The sequence below is a fragment of the Alosa pseudoharengus genome, unplaced genomic scaffold (assembly GCF_046254945.1).
Source record: "Alosa pseudoharengus isolate Yale_2024_CS ecotype anadromous, Long Island Sound unplaced genomic scaffold, YU_APseudo_1.1 YU_APseudo_1.1_scf_1, whole genome shotgun sequence".
NCBI classification, from domain to species: Eukaryota; Metazoa; Chordata; class Actinopteri; order Clupeiformes; family Clupeidae; genus Alosa; species Alosa pseudoharengus.
In genome coordinates this window covers 19,327,088-19,339,343 of record NW_027468564.1, presented here as the reverse complement: position 1 = coordinate 19,339,343, position 12,256 = coordinate 19,327,088, and the positions used below count along the sequence as shown (strand labels likewise).

Here is a 12,256-nt window from a genome sequence, read left to right as displayed (position 1 = left end):
AGTTCCTTCGCTCGGAAATGAAAATATGTACACAGTCTTGTACCTTTGACTTTTTTTGGACTTTCTCTTCGTTTTTTAACTCGAAATGATATGTTGTGTGCTTATGAGTTACTCCGTAGCTGGATATCCTAAGACATGCTCTAAAACTCTTTAAATACGGATTTTTCCAGAACGTCAATGGGAAAAATGAATGGGAAAGCTACTTCCGGAAACTAAGCTCTCTCGGAGGAGGGGCGGGACTGTGATGCTCTATTGTAATTATATTTTACATTAGTAAAGCAGTCCTCTGATGTGCATGATTTCACAAACTTTGTGAACAATCTTAGCACTTTAACATTGACTGCTCTGAAGTGTATGTAACAATATAGCATAACTAATAATTGTGATATCATAATGAAATAGGGGGTGGGTTCATGTAGGTGGGCCCGGACCCCAAAGTATGCCTTGACAAAGAAGTTTGAGAAAGGCTGGTGTAGGCGACAAACAGAGTGCGAATTACCCCACCATAATTGGGGGGTACTGCTCCTTCGCTTCTTCCATGACCATCATGGTCCACTACCATATCAATCCACACCGTGATCGCCAAGTGCAACACATAAGGTCTAAACATGCAACAAACTGATAATCAGTAGGCTACAGAATATCTCATCGTTCTTATATATCCTGTCGTCTCCCGGGGCCCTGCTCACGGCTTTCATCCTGTGCCTCTCCTGTCTGCTGAGCACCCCTTTCATTAACACATATGAACAGTGTATAAAACCTAACTGCACCTACATTTTTAATGTAATTGTTTGTAGATCTTAGTGTAATATATCCTGCTTACTCTTTTAGCACCAAAAAAGTGCCTGATGTCTGTGTGCCCTTTCCTTTTCCTCATAGTGTCTCTTAGAATAAAATAAAATCTAAGATAGTCAGGGTTCTCAGATGAAACTATTTATCAAAAACTAGCACATAGCCTACTATTTAGCTTAGGCTACTTGGGTCTTTTTATGTTTCCACAGGTTTCACTGATATTATGTAGACTAAGCTACATCAGACCCTCTTGTGCATACATACCGTATAATATAAAAACACAGGATCTGTGCCAAACTAATTTCAAAAGGGCACAATAATTTATTCAAGATAAAAATGAGAATGGACACCTAGGCTATGGAGTTCATCTTCTTACCTCACCACAATGTAAAGCTTGATTTAAATAGAATTAGCCTATCTTGCTAACTAACCTTGGTAACTAACCAAGGTCCACTTTACTAGCCTCAGTGGGTAAGTAGCAAATAAGTAGCCAGTAATTCAATGTATGAAGACGTGACATGAGCTATGAAAGAACAAAACACGTTTATAAATGAAGGTTGTAAAATAACACATTTTCAACAAGCTAGACGTCAGCTAGCAACTTACATTTACCCATGCACATCAGCAGCAAACCAAATTTAGCCTACTGGAGGAAGTTACCTAGCGTTTTGTCATTCAATGTTGACACTTGCTTGAGAAGTTGAAGTCGTTCTCTATCTCAGTTGCTTCTAGTGCCACGGTGATTAAAAATGGTATGGTCCACAATAGGGGTGACTGAAATCGCTTTACATGAAAATGTTCCTACAGTGAAAATAGGAGTTGACTTGTATTGTAACTGTATTGATATTTTTTCACAATATCAGAAAAATATCTGACCCCCCCAAAACTGATATTTTTGTCTCTTTGGGGGGTACTGGGTCTTCATTGGGGGGTATAGTACCACCCAGTACCCCCTGTAATTCGAACTATGGCGACAAAGCACAAGGACAAGGTCGGTGATGATGAGATAAATCGTACATTTCTGTGCAAACTTTGCCCACCGGCTTTCAAAAAGAAAATCTGCCCTTCACTCACATACAGCAATCAAAAGACAGTCAAGACAGATCCTCGACCCAAATCCCATTAACTGCATTATGCCTATGGGCTGTGGCAATAATTTTGGAAAATAATAGCTCGCACCAACATTTGAAAAAAATAACTATGAACTAGTTAATTTTGTGGAACTATGAACTTAGTTCAAATCTTTGAATTATGAACTATGAACTGAACTAGTTAATTTTAAAATTTGTGAACTGAACCTTGAACAAGTTCATGTAGAAAGTGAACTCAACACTGCATGTTATGTTCTCAGTCTCATACAGACACTGTTAATGCATGTGGAGATACACCCTGTCCCTTTGCACATAACATACGAATTTCAAGGAAAAGCATTTCATATCCAGATTACAGTTTTTTTCTGATTGCTTGAGCACATTTTTTGTGACTATGGCTATTTTTGCTCTACACACAAATAGGAAAACCTTTCACCAAATCAGTGAAACATTGTAGTTCTCTTGCAAAAGCTAACACACCTTGCTTAACTCTTCACACCTTCGTAAAAATTGTTTTCATATCAAAACACAAGCCATCACAATAAGCACACAATGTGCCAACTAGCCTACTCACTGATGGTATGGATAAAAAACACATCTGGCTTTTGCTTTCTCTGTGGACAAGGTAGGCGATGTCAGTTTGAGGTCATAGGCTACTTCGTTCTATAAACATACAGAGATCCAAACTTCAAGTATTGGTGTTTAATATGCACGATATGCAACCGTAGCCTATATTAGATAACCACAAAGTAACACGCTCAACATTACCAGTTACCAATTTGTCTGCGTATTTATGGATCAACTACGATTGATAAAGTAGCCATGGCTGGCGGGAATAGCTTTTAAGTGAAGGTTTGGGTGGCTCTTAAAAGAGCCTTTGGAACAACAAAACACTGGGCTTTACTTGGAGCTGGTGTACTTGGTGACGGCCTTGGTTCCCTCGGACACGGCGTGCTTAGCCAGCTCACCGGGCAGAAGCAGACGCACTGCGGTCTGGATCTCCCTGGAGGTGATGGTGGACCTCTTGTTGTAGTGAGCCAAGCGGGAAGCCTCTCCAGCGATGCGCTCGAAGATGTCGTTCACGAACGAGTTCATGATGCCCATCGCCTTGGAGGAGATACCGGTGTCGGGGTGAACCTGCTTCAGGACCTTGTACACGTAGATGGCATAGCTCTCCTTCCTGGTCTTTCTGCGCTTCTTTCCTCCCTTTCCCGCCGTCTTGGTAACAGCTTTCTTGGATCCCTTCTTGGGTGCAGACTTCGCTGGCTCAGGCATATTTAGTTTATTGTATACTAAACAACTGTAACGCTCCTCCTCGATACCTCAAAGCTATATAGAAAGTCTTATGCAAATTAACAACTGAGTCATGCCTCTTCTGCTGAAAAGAACCAATAGCTGTGACTGTTGTTTAGCCAATAGGGCCTCAAACTTCCAACCAATCACCGACTATTCCAAAGGACGTCTCAAATCAACGGGTGCTCCCATTTTCCTTTAAATCATTGTTTTAAAATACGTACAAGTTGAAGTCTATTTTAACGTCCTTATACTTACATATTTACCTGATGCTTTTATCAAAAGTGACTAACAACTATCCACGTTCAGTACTTTTTTTTGTTTAATTGCATTCAATATATCTGAAGAACATGTTTAAACTGTAATTGATCAGAGCAGTGGCGATTGTATTATTTTCCTTAAATTTAGAAGGTATATCCAGTTACTTACAGCAATAAAAATAACATTCAAATTGTGTAGGCCGTTTACAACAGCATGTCAATAGCATTGCAAAATGATGTTAGTATGCAGTAATTATACACTTCCGTTGCAGAACATATAGAAGGAAGTTATCCATAAACCCACAGGTAACAGTTCAGTATATTGAATGCCTTGGCCTTTTCCGCTCCCGCAATTTGCTGAATTTGCTCTACAGCTAGAAGTATAAAAACCAACCTTGGGTGCCTGAAATGAGCTTTTAAAAACATACATCGTATGGAATCAAGCCTTTTTCAGGGAAATGTGGGTGGCTCTTAAAAGAGCCTTTGGTGTATAATTCTGATGGATGCAAATTTAACCTCCAAAACCGTACAGAGTGCGGCCCTGGCGTTTCAGAGCATAGACCACATCCATGGCGGTGACGGTCTTTCTCTTAGCGTGCTCGGTGTAGGTGACGGCATCACGGATCACATTCTCCAGGAAAACCTTCAAGACACCACGAGTCTCCTCGTAGATAAGACCGGAAATACGCTTCACACCACCACGGCGAGCCAGGCGGCGGATAGCGGGCTTGGTGATTCCCTGGATGTTATCGCGGAGAACCTTGCGATGACGCTTAGCGCCTCCCTTTCCAAGACCTTTGCCTCCTTTTCCACGTCCAGACATCTTTGCAGTTCAGAACTCCACAAATGAACCAAATAAGTTTCAAAGAGGGCGAGTGAATATTATACCAGTCAAAACGACCTACGAGAAGACTGCGTTATATAATGCCGCCTTTGGATTGACGTCACCAAATCGCTCAACCACTAAGAGAGGCATTTTCATATTGTGTTTGCTTTGCATGTTTTGTCTATAAAGGGTTTTGATAAACGCCATCTTCTGCATCTTACAACGTAATTTAAAAGTCAGTAGTCAGAATCCATTGTAGTGTATATGCTACATATGGTTTGAGAAGTTTAATCTTATTAGCTTGTGTAAATTATAAATTCTAATACTTAACGTATTGTAAAGAAACCAATGGCCATGCACCTTAATACACTAATAATTACAGTAATAATAATAATAATGGTAAAAGTAGTAAACATGATATTAATAATAATAATACTAACGACTGTATGGATTACTAGTCACCGTCCAACGTTCAAAATACTCCATGTCTGGTCTCCCCCCTGTGACAGTGGATGTGTAATTTATCTGCATGATCATATTTTACTAAAAATAATGTATGATATTTCGTTGGGAATTTACATCAAATGGACGTTAAACATTACATAACATTATATTAAATCATACTTCTCACAGTTGCACACATGAACTGTAAGTTAACGTTAAGTTAGCAATAACTTAGTCGTTCAGCGTTGCAGTTGGTTCGTGTGTTTCACTGAGCACAAAACAGCCACAAATTGACCAGATCCGGAGAGCATTTAGAGGCCGTAAATGTATTAGTCAAGTTAACGAGACCCATGCTATTACTTCCAGAGTTATGTGGATATTGTTGCTCTTGATTTTCTACACTTTCTACACATTATAACACCCCTTAGCCCACAATATCGAGTCGATTTCCTCGTTGCAGCACTGGCTTTCCTGTTTAGCACGACTAAGGAAAAGGACAAAACTCGGATTTCATTAGATCGTCGAGAAGAAAACAAACTCTTCTGTGTCACTCTGAGATTTATTTCTGAGTTTGGCAGTACTTTATGACTAATTATCTATGTAAATGTGCGAGAAGAAAACACAACTAGGTGCTCGCCGGGGTGCAGTGAGCGCAGAGCTTATGCCACTGAGTCTAAACGGTTCTCATTGTGAGTTTAATGTCTCCCCGCTTCACAAGCACGGCACTCACACATTCTCAACTGTTGAACTGACGTGTTCGAATACATCGAGAAGACAATGGCAGAAGTTGCTCCCGCTCCAGCTGCAGCTCCGGCTAAAGCACCCAAGAAGAAGGCAGCACCCCGTCCCAAGAAAGCCGGGCCAAGTGTCGGTGAACTTGTCGTCAAAGCTGTGTCTGCATCGAAGGAGAAGAAAGGAGTGTCCTTGGCTGCATTAAAGAAGGCTTTGGCAGCTGGTGGATACGACGTTGAGAAAAACAACGCTCGCGTCAAGATCGCCGTCAAGAGTCTCGTTACCAAGGGAACTTTGGTTCAGACCAAGGGCACCGGCGCGTCTGGCTCCTTCAAGCTGAACAAGACGAAGGCAGAGCCGAAGAAGAAGGCCGTCAAGAAGGCTGCTCCCAAGGCGAAGAAACCCGCTGCCAAGAAGCCCGCCGCAGCAAAGAAGCCCAAGAAGGCAGTGGCCAAGAAACCAGCAGCCGCCAAGAAGTCTCCGAAGAAGGCAGTCAAGAAGCCTGCAGCGGCCAAGAAAGCTACCAAAAGCCCCAAGAAGGCCAAGAAGCCCGCCGCCCCCAAGAAGGCAGCCAAGAGCCCCAAGAAGGCAAAGGCAGCCAAGCCCAAGGCAGCCAAGCCCAAGGCCGCAAAGCCCAAGAAGGCAGCTCCCAAGAAGAAGTAAGCAGGCAAAATAACCACCGCGGGGGCCCACAAAGGCTCTTTTAAGAGCCACCCACTCAAATCAATGAAAACATTATTCCAACCTAATTTACGTAGTCAATCCAACATCATTACTACAGTGATTAAACAGTTCACTCTTAGATGCTACCACTTCGGTGACATTCTAGTGTTTTACGACGCTCAATCACATCAACTTTTCCAAGTTAATAATATAAAGTATCAATTTTCAGTAAAATGTTCAGACTTTTGTGTCACAATTAAAAATCACTGTGTTATTAATAGTGTTACATGTCATCAGACCCAGTTTACTATTGTAATAACACCCAGTCAAACGAAATAGTAAAGTTAACCTGCTATCAAGAAGGCTAACGTTACATTTATACATTTATTTATTAAGTAGTGCGTAGAGGCCAAGCTGTTGACCACTTACTGTGTCAGAACTGGAGGTATCTGTCGGTTTGCTGGTGTTTTTCTACTGGTCAGTTACAGACATCAAATTATGGACAACTAATTTTGACTAGCTAGTGAAATTGAACTTATGAATTAATTTCATATCAGCTCGGTTCGTATTATTCCTTAATATTTAGCCAAGTTAAATTAAGGACGATGGTGGACTAGGCATGTCATAACGTTAACGTTACATCCAAACAAATCTACCATTGCTTCTTTTGGTTGTATGCCTTTTAGTGCACTTTACACTGACATGTTTTTCGATATATATTTAGCAGCTAAACGGAGGGATTTTATGATCATATCTTGGAACAAAGTCTCTGCCGTTCACAAAGACATGACATCGCGCCAGAACCGATTACGGAGATGTGGGCAGGGCTTGTTATCCATCTCTGTGCTACGATTGGCTCTCAGTATTTACCTTTCAGCCAATGAAGCGTTCGACTATTTACTATATATATAGTTGGTAGCGTAGAGCTAGGGTATTGTAGATTATCACATCGACATAACAGCAATGAGTGGAAGAGGCAAAACCGGAGGCAAGGCAAGGGCGAAGGCCAAGACTCGTTCATCCAGGGCTGGACTTCAGTTCCCCGTCGGCCGTGTACACAGATTGCTGCGCAAAGGCAACTATGCTCAGCGCGTTGGCGCTGGTGCACCGGTCTACTTGGCCGCTGTGCTCGAGTATCTGACCGCTGAGATCTTGGAGTTGGCCGGCAACGCTGCCCGTGACAACAAGAAGACCCGTATCATTCCCCGCCATCTGCAGCTAGCTGTCCGCAACGACGAGGAGTTGAACAAACTGCTCGGTGGTGTGACCATCGCTCAGGGTGGTGTGCTGCCTAACATCCAGGCTGTACTGCTGCCCAAGAAGACCGAGAAGTCAAAGTAAAACACTTTGTCTTTAAAAAAAATCAAAAGGCTCTTTTAAGAGCCACCCATATATATCTTTTGAAAGCTGTTATATTCCTGTGTGTAAACCCTATAACCTTATATACATAGTGTTTATTTTGCTAGAAAGTTAAGTTAAAAATAGGCCCGTCATGAACACATAAAGGACAGGTTTCATGTGCGTCATATCGCATGCTAGTGTTGCACATTCTGACCAGCCATCGTAGCCGGTAAGCGTTCCTTGTCTTACCTCGGTGGCAACATGCATGAGTCATGGACGTGAGATTAGTGATTTTATGCATAACGGTCGCACAAATACTGAAAGGCAGCAAGACCAGACAGTAGTACAAACAATACCTTTTCGAAATAAAACTATTAGATGTGTAAAACAATAAGGCCAACACGCCATACTATGTTTATAGATGCATTTTCTGGAGGGGATTTAAAACACTGACATCAAACCCAAGAGTACAAATAAGATCGTGTATGTTAATCTCCTATTATGTATAAAATGTGACCACTTAGTATTGAACAATAAATATACCGTGTGTACATTAAATAATAAATAAATACACAATAACATCCACTGAAGCTAATGATAAAAAAAAGTACATGACAGACGTTAAAACCAGGAGAAATGTCCCGCTCTTTCTGAGAAGGCTGGTCTAACTCATTTAAAATTAAGGCGCCACACGGAAATGAAGCAGGTTGTCCAATGGCTATTGAGCATGCTCATGATGGTTACCCAATCACTAGAGGCCAACCAACTTCTGGAGGGTATAAGTTCACACAACAGTTCGTTAAAGCCATACTTCTAGAGACTTTTTAAGGAGAGTGATAGAAATGGCAAGAACCAAGCAGACCGCTCGTAAGTCCACCGGTGGCAAAGCCCCGAGGAAGCAGCTTGCTACCAAGGCTGCCCGTAAGAGCGCCCCGGCCACCGGTGGCGTGAAGAAGCCTCATCGTTACAGGCCCGGTACCGTGGCTCTGAGAGAGATCCGCCGTTACCAGAAGTCCACCGAGCTGCTGATCCGCAAGCTGCCCTTCCAGCGTCTTGTCAGAGAAATCGCTCAGGACTTCAAGACCGACCTGCGCTTCCAGAGCTCTGCTGTCATGGCTCTTCAGGAGGCCAGCGAGGCTTACCTGGTCGGTCTGTTCGAGGACACCAACCTGTGCGCCATCCACGCCAAGAGGGTCACCATCATGCCCAAGGACATCCAGCTGGCTCGTCGAATCCGCGGGGAGCGTGCTTAGATTAATCAAAGTCCCTTTTTACGCAACAAAGGCTCTTTTAAGAGCCACACAATATTTCTGAAAAGGCATTTGTTTCATATTTTCTTAATCTAAAACGATGTAATATCCCTGTTTTCGCCGTTTTTCAATACTCGGTGTAATATAAGGGACACGTGCTGACCGCCCAACACAGTATTTTATGTTTCAGTATAAAGCATAAAAGGCATAACCGAATACGATGAGCTTTTGAGTAACTGCTGAATTATTTGAAACAACTAATGAATATGCATAGCAAACGCCAAAGCAGAAATTGTGGGTGGCCATACGGCCCTTAAGAAAATGTTTCAAAAAAAGATATTTAGAGATGAATCCACCGAAACCGTCTAGATAGACCACCCTCCCTATAGCAGTTTTTTCCCCGCATTTAAAATCTGTCGACCAGACCTTGGAATTCTTGTAGTCATCGTTTTCTTGTATTGTGAGAAGATGGTGGATGACTACATTTCAATTCATTTTGATTTAAGATTTAGGGCATACTTATATAATACGTGAAAAGCTCAGTGTAAAAAACATTCTGGAATAGACTTTTTTAAGGAGTTGGGTGGCTCTTAAAAGAGCCTTTAGGTTCAAGTCGATGGGGAGATAACTTTAACCACCAAAGCCGTACAGAGTGCGGCCCTGGCGTTTCAGAGCGTAGACCACATCCATGGCGGTTACAGTCTTTCTCTTGGCGTGCTCGGTGTAGGTGACGGCATCACGGATCACGTTCTCCAGGAAAACCTTCAGCACACCACGAGTCTCCTCGTAGATGAGACCAGAGATACGCTTCACACCACCACGGCGAGCCAGGCGGCGGATAGCAGGTTTGGTGATTCCCTGGATGTTATCACGGAGAACCTTGCGATGACGCTTAGCGCCTCCTTTTCCGAGTCCTTTACCGCCTTTTCCACGTCCTGACATACTGGTTTCTTACTATCTTCAAAGCTGATTCGACTATGATACGAAGGTGTGTGCAGAGGTGAAAAGTATAGTTCAGAAGAGGACCTTGACGAAGACTGTTTGTGTGATTTACATAGCCCTCCCTGTTAGTGTGACACTCCGACGGACCAATCCGAGAACACAAAAAAGTAAGCCCTGCCCAGAGAATGTCTAAAATGGTAGGCTACCTTTTACAGCGGATACATTTGATGCATTCTAAAAATAGGCAGTTACAGTTGTTGCGCTGAGGAAACAAAACAATGTAGCACTTAGCTCAGATTAGTGGTGTAGTAGTCTATGTGGTAGGCTACCTGTAATGGTATGAACAAGTAATTTGGTTATTACAGACCGCAAAAAGGTTATTACGAGTTTAGCTGTATGTAGAGCATGCGCAGTAGGCTGCTAAAAGTAGCGCAGAGTAGAAAAGTGATGAATGGTGTTCATCAAGTGTAATGAAAAGTGTTCATCTATCTATAAAGCAAGAAGCGTCTGTGTGTCTGTGGCACGCATATCTCGCAACTTGGCAGGTGTCTTGCTATGGGCATGAGTAAGTGCAGTGCCAAATTTGACGTTGTTTGAATAAGAAATGCAAAAGATATCGTTAAATATATCGGTAAAAGAAGCACATTGGCTTTCGCCGCTAGCCACTCCCCCTCCCAAACACCACTGTAGGCTACTGTAAGCTACCAGTGAGGATAGAAGCAGGGCTTTGGCAGAGCTGAATCAGTGTAGGTTACACGGGTAAAAATGTAACATGTCTGACCTCAACAATAAAGTGAACTCCGCAGATTTTGCAACAACACGCCAAGACACACAGGTATGCAGTGGCTCTTCAAAATGACGTAAAAAATGATGTGCAATAAACGGACACTTCGAATAGCCCAGGCTACTTTGGACTGTCTTTAAACTTTGAATAAGCAAACAACATTTCCAACTGCAAGGTCTTAAATTGAAACGAGCGATAATGGTCCCGAATTAAAGAACGTTTCAGAATGCCACACATGCAAAGCATAACCAGCGACAAGCAACGTGGCAGACAGAGTGTGATGTCACTTATAGGCCACCAGAGACTGTTTTTGTGTCACACTGTTGCAAATTTCATATGATGAATCATTCCACAAAATGGTTTGTTTTCTCTATCATCAAGTTATTCGATAGGCTAAGCATATAGCATTGACTCAAAACAGCTGTTAGGATTATGTAATTTTGATTTGTAAAAAATGTCACATGTAGCCATGCTTAAATTCTGCTCACTTCACATTTATTATATTATTATATTATCTGTAGGCCTATTCATTATTGAATGCTTACCTGGAATTATGTTTTTCCCTATTCTATTTTCAAAGCAGGCCTACCTGCAGGCATGTAATTGGGCTACAGGAATAGCATGTTTGAACGGGCACTGCACTAGTCAAGTGTAATGCTGAAACCAAGTAGGCCTAGGCTAGGCCAAAGTCCTTTTAGGCAAGTCCCTCCTATTCGGCAGAAATGCGCGTGCGCAAGGCTTCACGACACCAACCGTGCTCCAGCGGCGAGTTCACAAAACATGATTGGCACGAATCACGATGTCTGCACAACACAGCACATAATTGGCTCAATGTAGTCACATCACACCACACGATTGGCTCAATGTATACACATGTCGACGTTTTGGCGAGGAAGGGGTGGGATACAAACTAACCCCATGCATTTCTATGGAGGATTTTTTGAGTGCTGCGTCTCCTCATTAGAAAGTCTCTGGCTAGGCTACTCATCGGGCATCCTATTCGGCAGAAATGCGCATGCGCAAGGCTTCACGACACCGACCTTGCTCCAGCTCACATGATTGGCACGATGTCTTCACAACACACCATATGATTGGCTCAATGTATTGAAGGAGTGGGATCAAGGGGGCAGGCGAATTCCCGGAAGTAGAAGAATCGATGTAGGCTGGAGGGACCACCTCTCTGCTAACTCCCATAGAAGTCTATTCTTTCCAGGATTTTTTTGAAATACCATAACTTCATATAACATATATCCTGTGCCGATATTGTAGCTTCTGTGTAATCTACATAAACACTACAAAGGCAAAACAGACTCCATTACCTCGTCCGTAACGTTGGTTACCCGTAAGAAGAATGGTTAGCTTGTTCGGTTGGAGGGAAGCTAGCTTTGACGTAATCTTATAAGCAAAACCTAGCATACACGACCGTATGTTAAGGTAAAGCATTACACAGAGGCAACCTTATAATAAAAAAGTAAACCTAATTTTTTAAAAAACGGCACTAATCATATCAGAGGTTTTCGATGGATTGACCGTAGGTCGGAAAAGTGGAAAGAAGATTAGCTTCAAGGCTAAAACTTTTTTGTTTTGTTTTAGCATGACTGTTTTTGAAGATGATCATGTATGGTAGCTTCAACATTAACACGACTTGGTGAGGATGATATTAATAATAATACATAAATAAATGTTTAACTTTGATGACTTTGAAGGCGAAGGAAGTGTGAGAAGAATTTCTGTGTATCTATCATATGAGTTACAAGATTCAGTTCGATGGCTAACGTCACAAAGTTAAGTGTGAGTCTGCGCAGTACTGGGGGGACCAACTGAAAAATCGTTCTATT

The 12,256-nt window shown here is 42.3% G+C and overlaps 6 protein-coding genes across 6 annotated transcripts; 3 read left to right on the top strand and 3 right to left on the bottom strand.

Annotated features, from left to right (window-relative positions):
- Positions 1-2,447: 2,447 nt before the first annotated feature.
- Positions 2,448-3,334, bottom strand: LOC143125989 (histone H2B 1/2-like). The gene has a single exon (XM_076287924.1). It carries the CDS (start codon positions 3,156-3,158, stop codon positions 2,784-2,786), a length of 375 nt encoding a protein of 124 aa, XP_076144039.1. The 5' UTR covers positions 3,159-3,334; the 3' UTR covers positions 2,448-2,783.
- Positions 3,335-3,508: 174 nt separating this feature from the next.
- Positions 3,509-4,259, bottom strand: LOC143125920 (histone H4). Its single transcript, XM_076287795.1, has one exon. It carries the CDS (start codon positions 4,257-4,259, stop codon positions 3,948-3,950), a length of 312 nt encoding a protein of 103 aa, XP_076143910.1. The 3' UTR covers positions 3,509-3,947.
- Positions 4,260-5,460: 1,201 nt separating this feature from the next.
- On the top strand, positions 5,461-6,137 carry LOC143125853 (histone H1-like). The gene has a single exon (XM_076287667.1). The coding sequence runs from the start codon at positions 5,484-5,486 to the stop codon at positions 6,099-6,101; it is 618 nt and encodes a 205-aa protein (XP_076143782.1). The 5' UTR covers positions 5,461-5,483; the 3' UTR covers positions 6,102-6,137.
- Positions 6,138-7,064: 927 nt separating this feature from the next.
- LOC143122540 (histone H2A) lies at positions 7,065-7,582 on the top strand. The gene has a single exon (XM_076283332.1). It carries the CDS (start codon positions 7,065-7,067, stop codon positions 7,440-7,442), a length of 378 nt encoding a protein of 125 aa, XP_076139447.1. The 3' UTR covers positions 7,443-7,582.
- A 702-nt stretch (positions 7,583-8,284) lies between these two features.
- Positions 8,285-8,717, top strand: LOC143125772 (histone H3). Its single transcript, XM_076287546.1, has one exon. The coding sequence runs from the start codon at positions 8,285-8,287 to the stop codon at positions 8,693-8,695; it is 411 nt and encodes a 136-aa protein (XP_076143661.1). The 3' UTR covers positions 8,696-8,717.
- Positions 8,718-9,304: 587 nt separating this feature from the next.
- Positions 9,305-9,634, bottom strand: LOC143125699 (histone H4). Its single transcript, XM_076287427.1, has one exon. It carries the CDS (start codon positions 9,632-9,634, stop codon positions 9,323-9,325), a length of 312 nt encoding a protein of 103 aa, XP_076143542.1. The 3' UTR covers positions 9,305-9,322.
- Between the last annotated feature and the right edge of the window lie 2,622 nt (positions 9,635-12,256).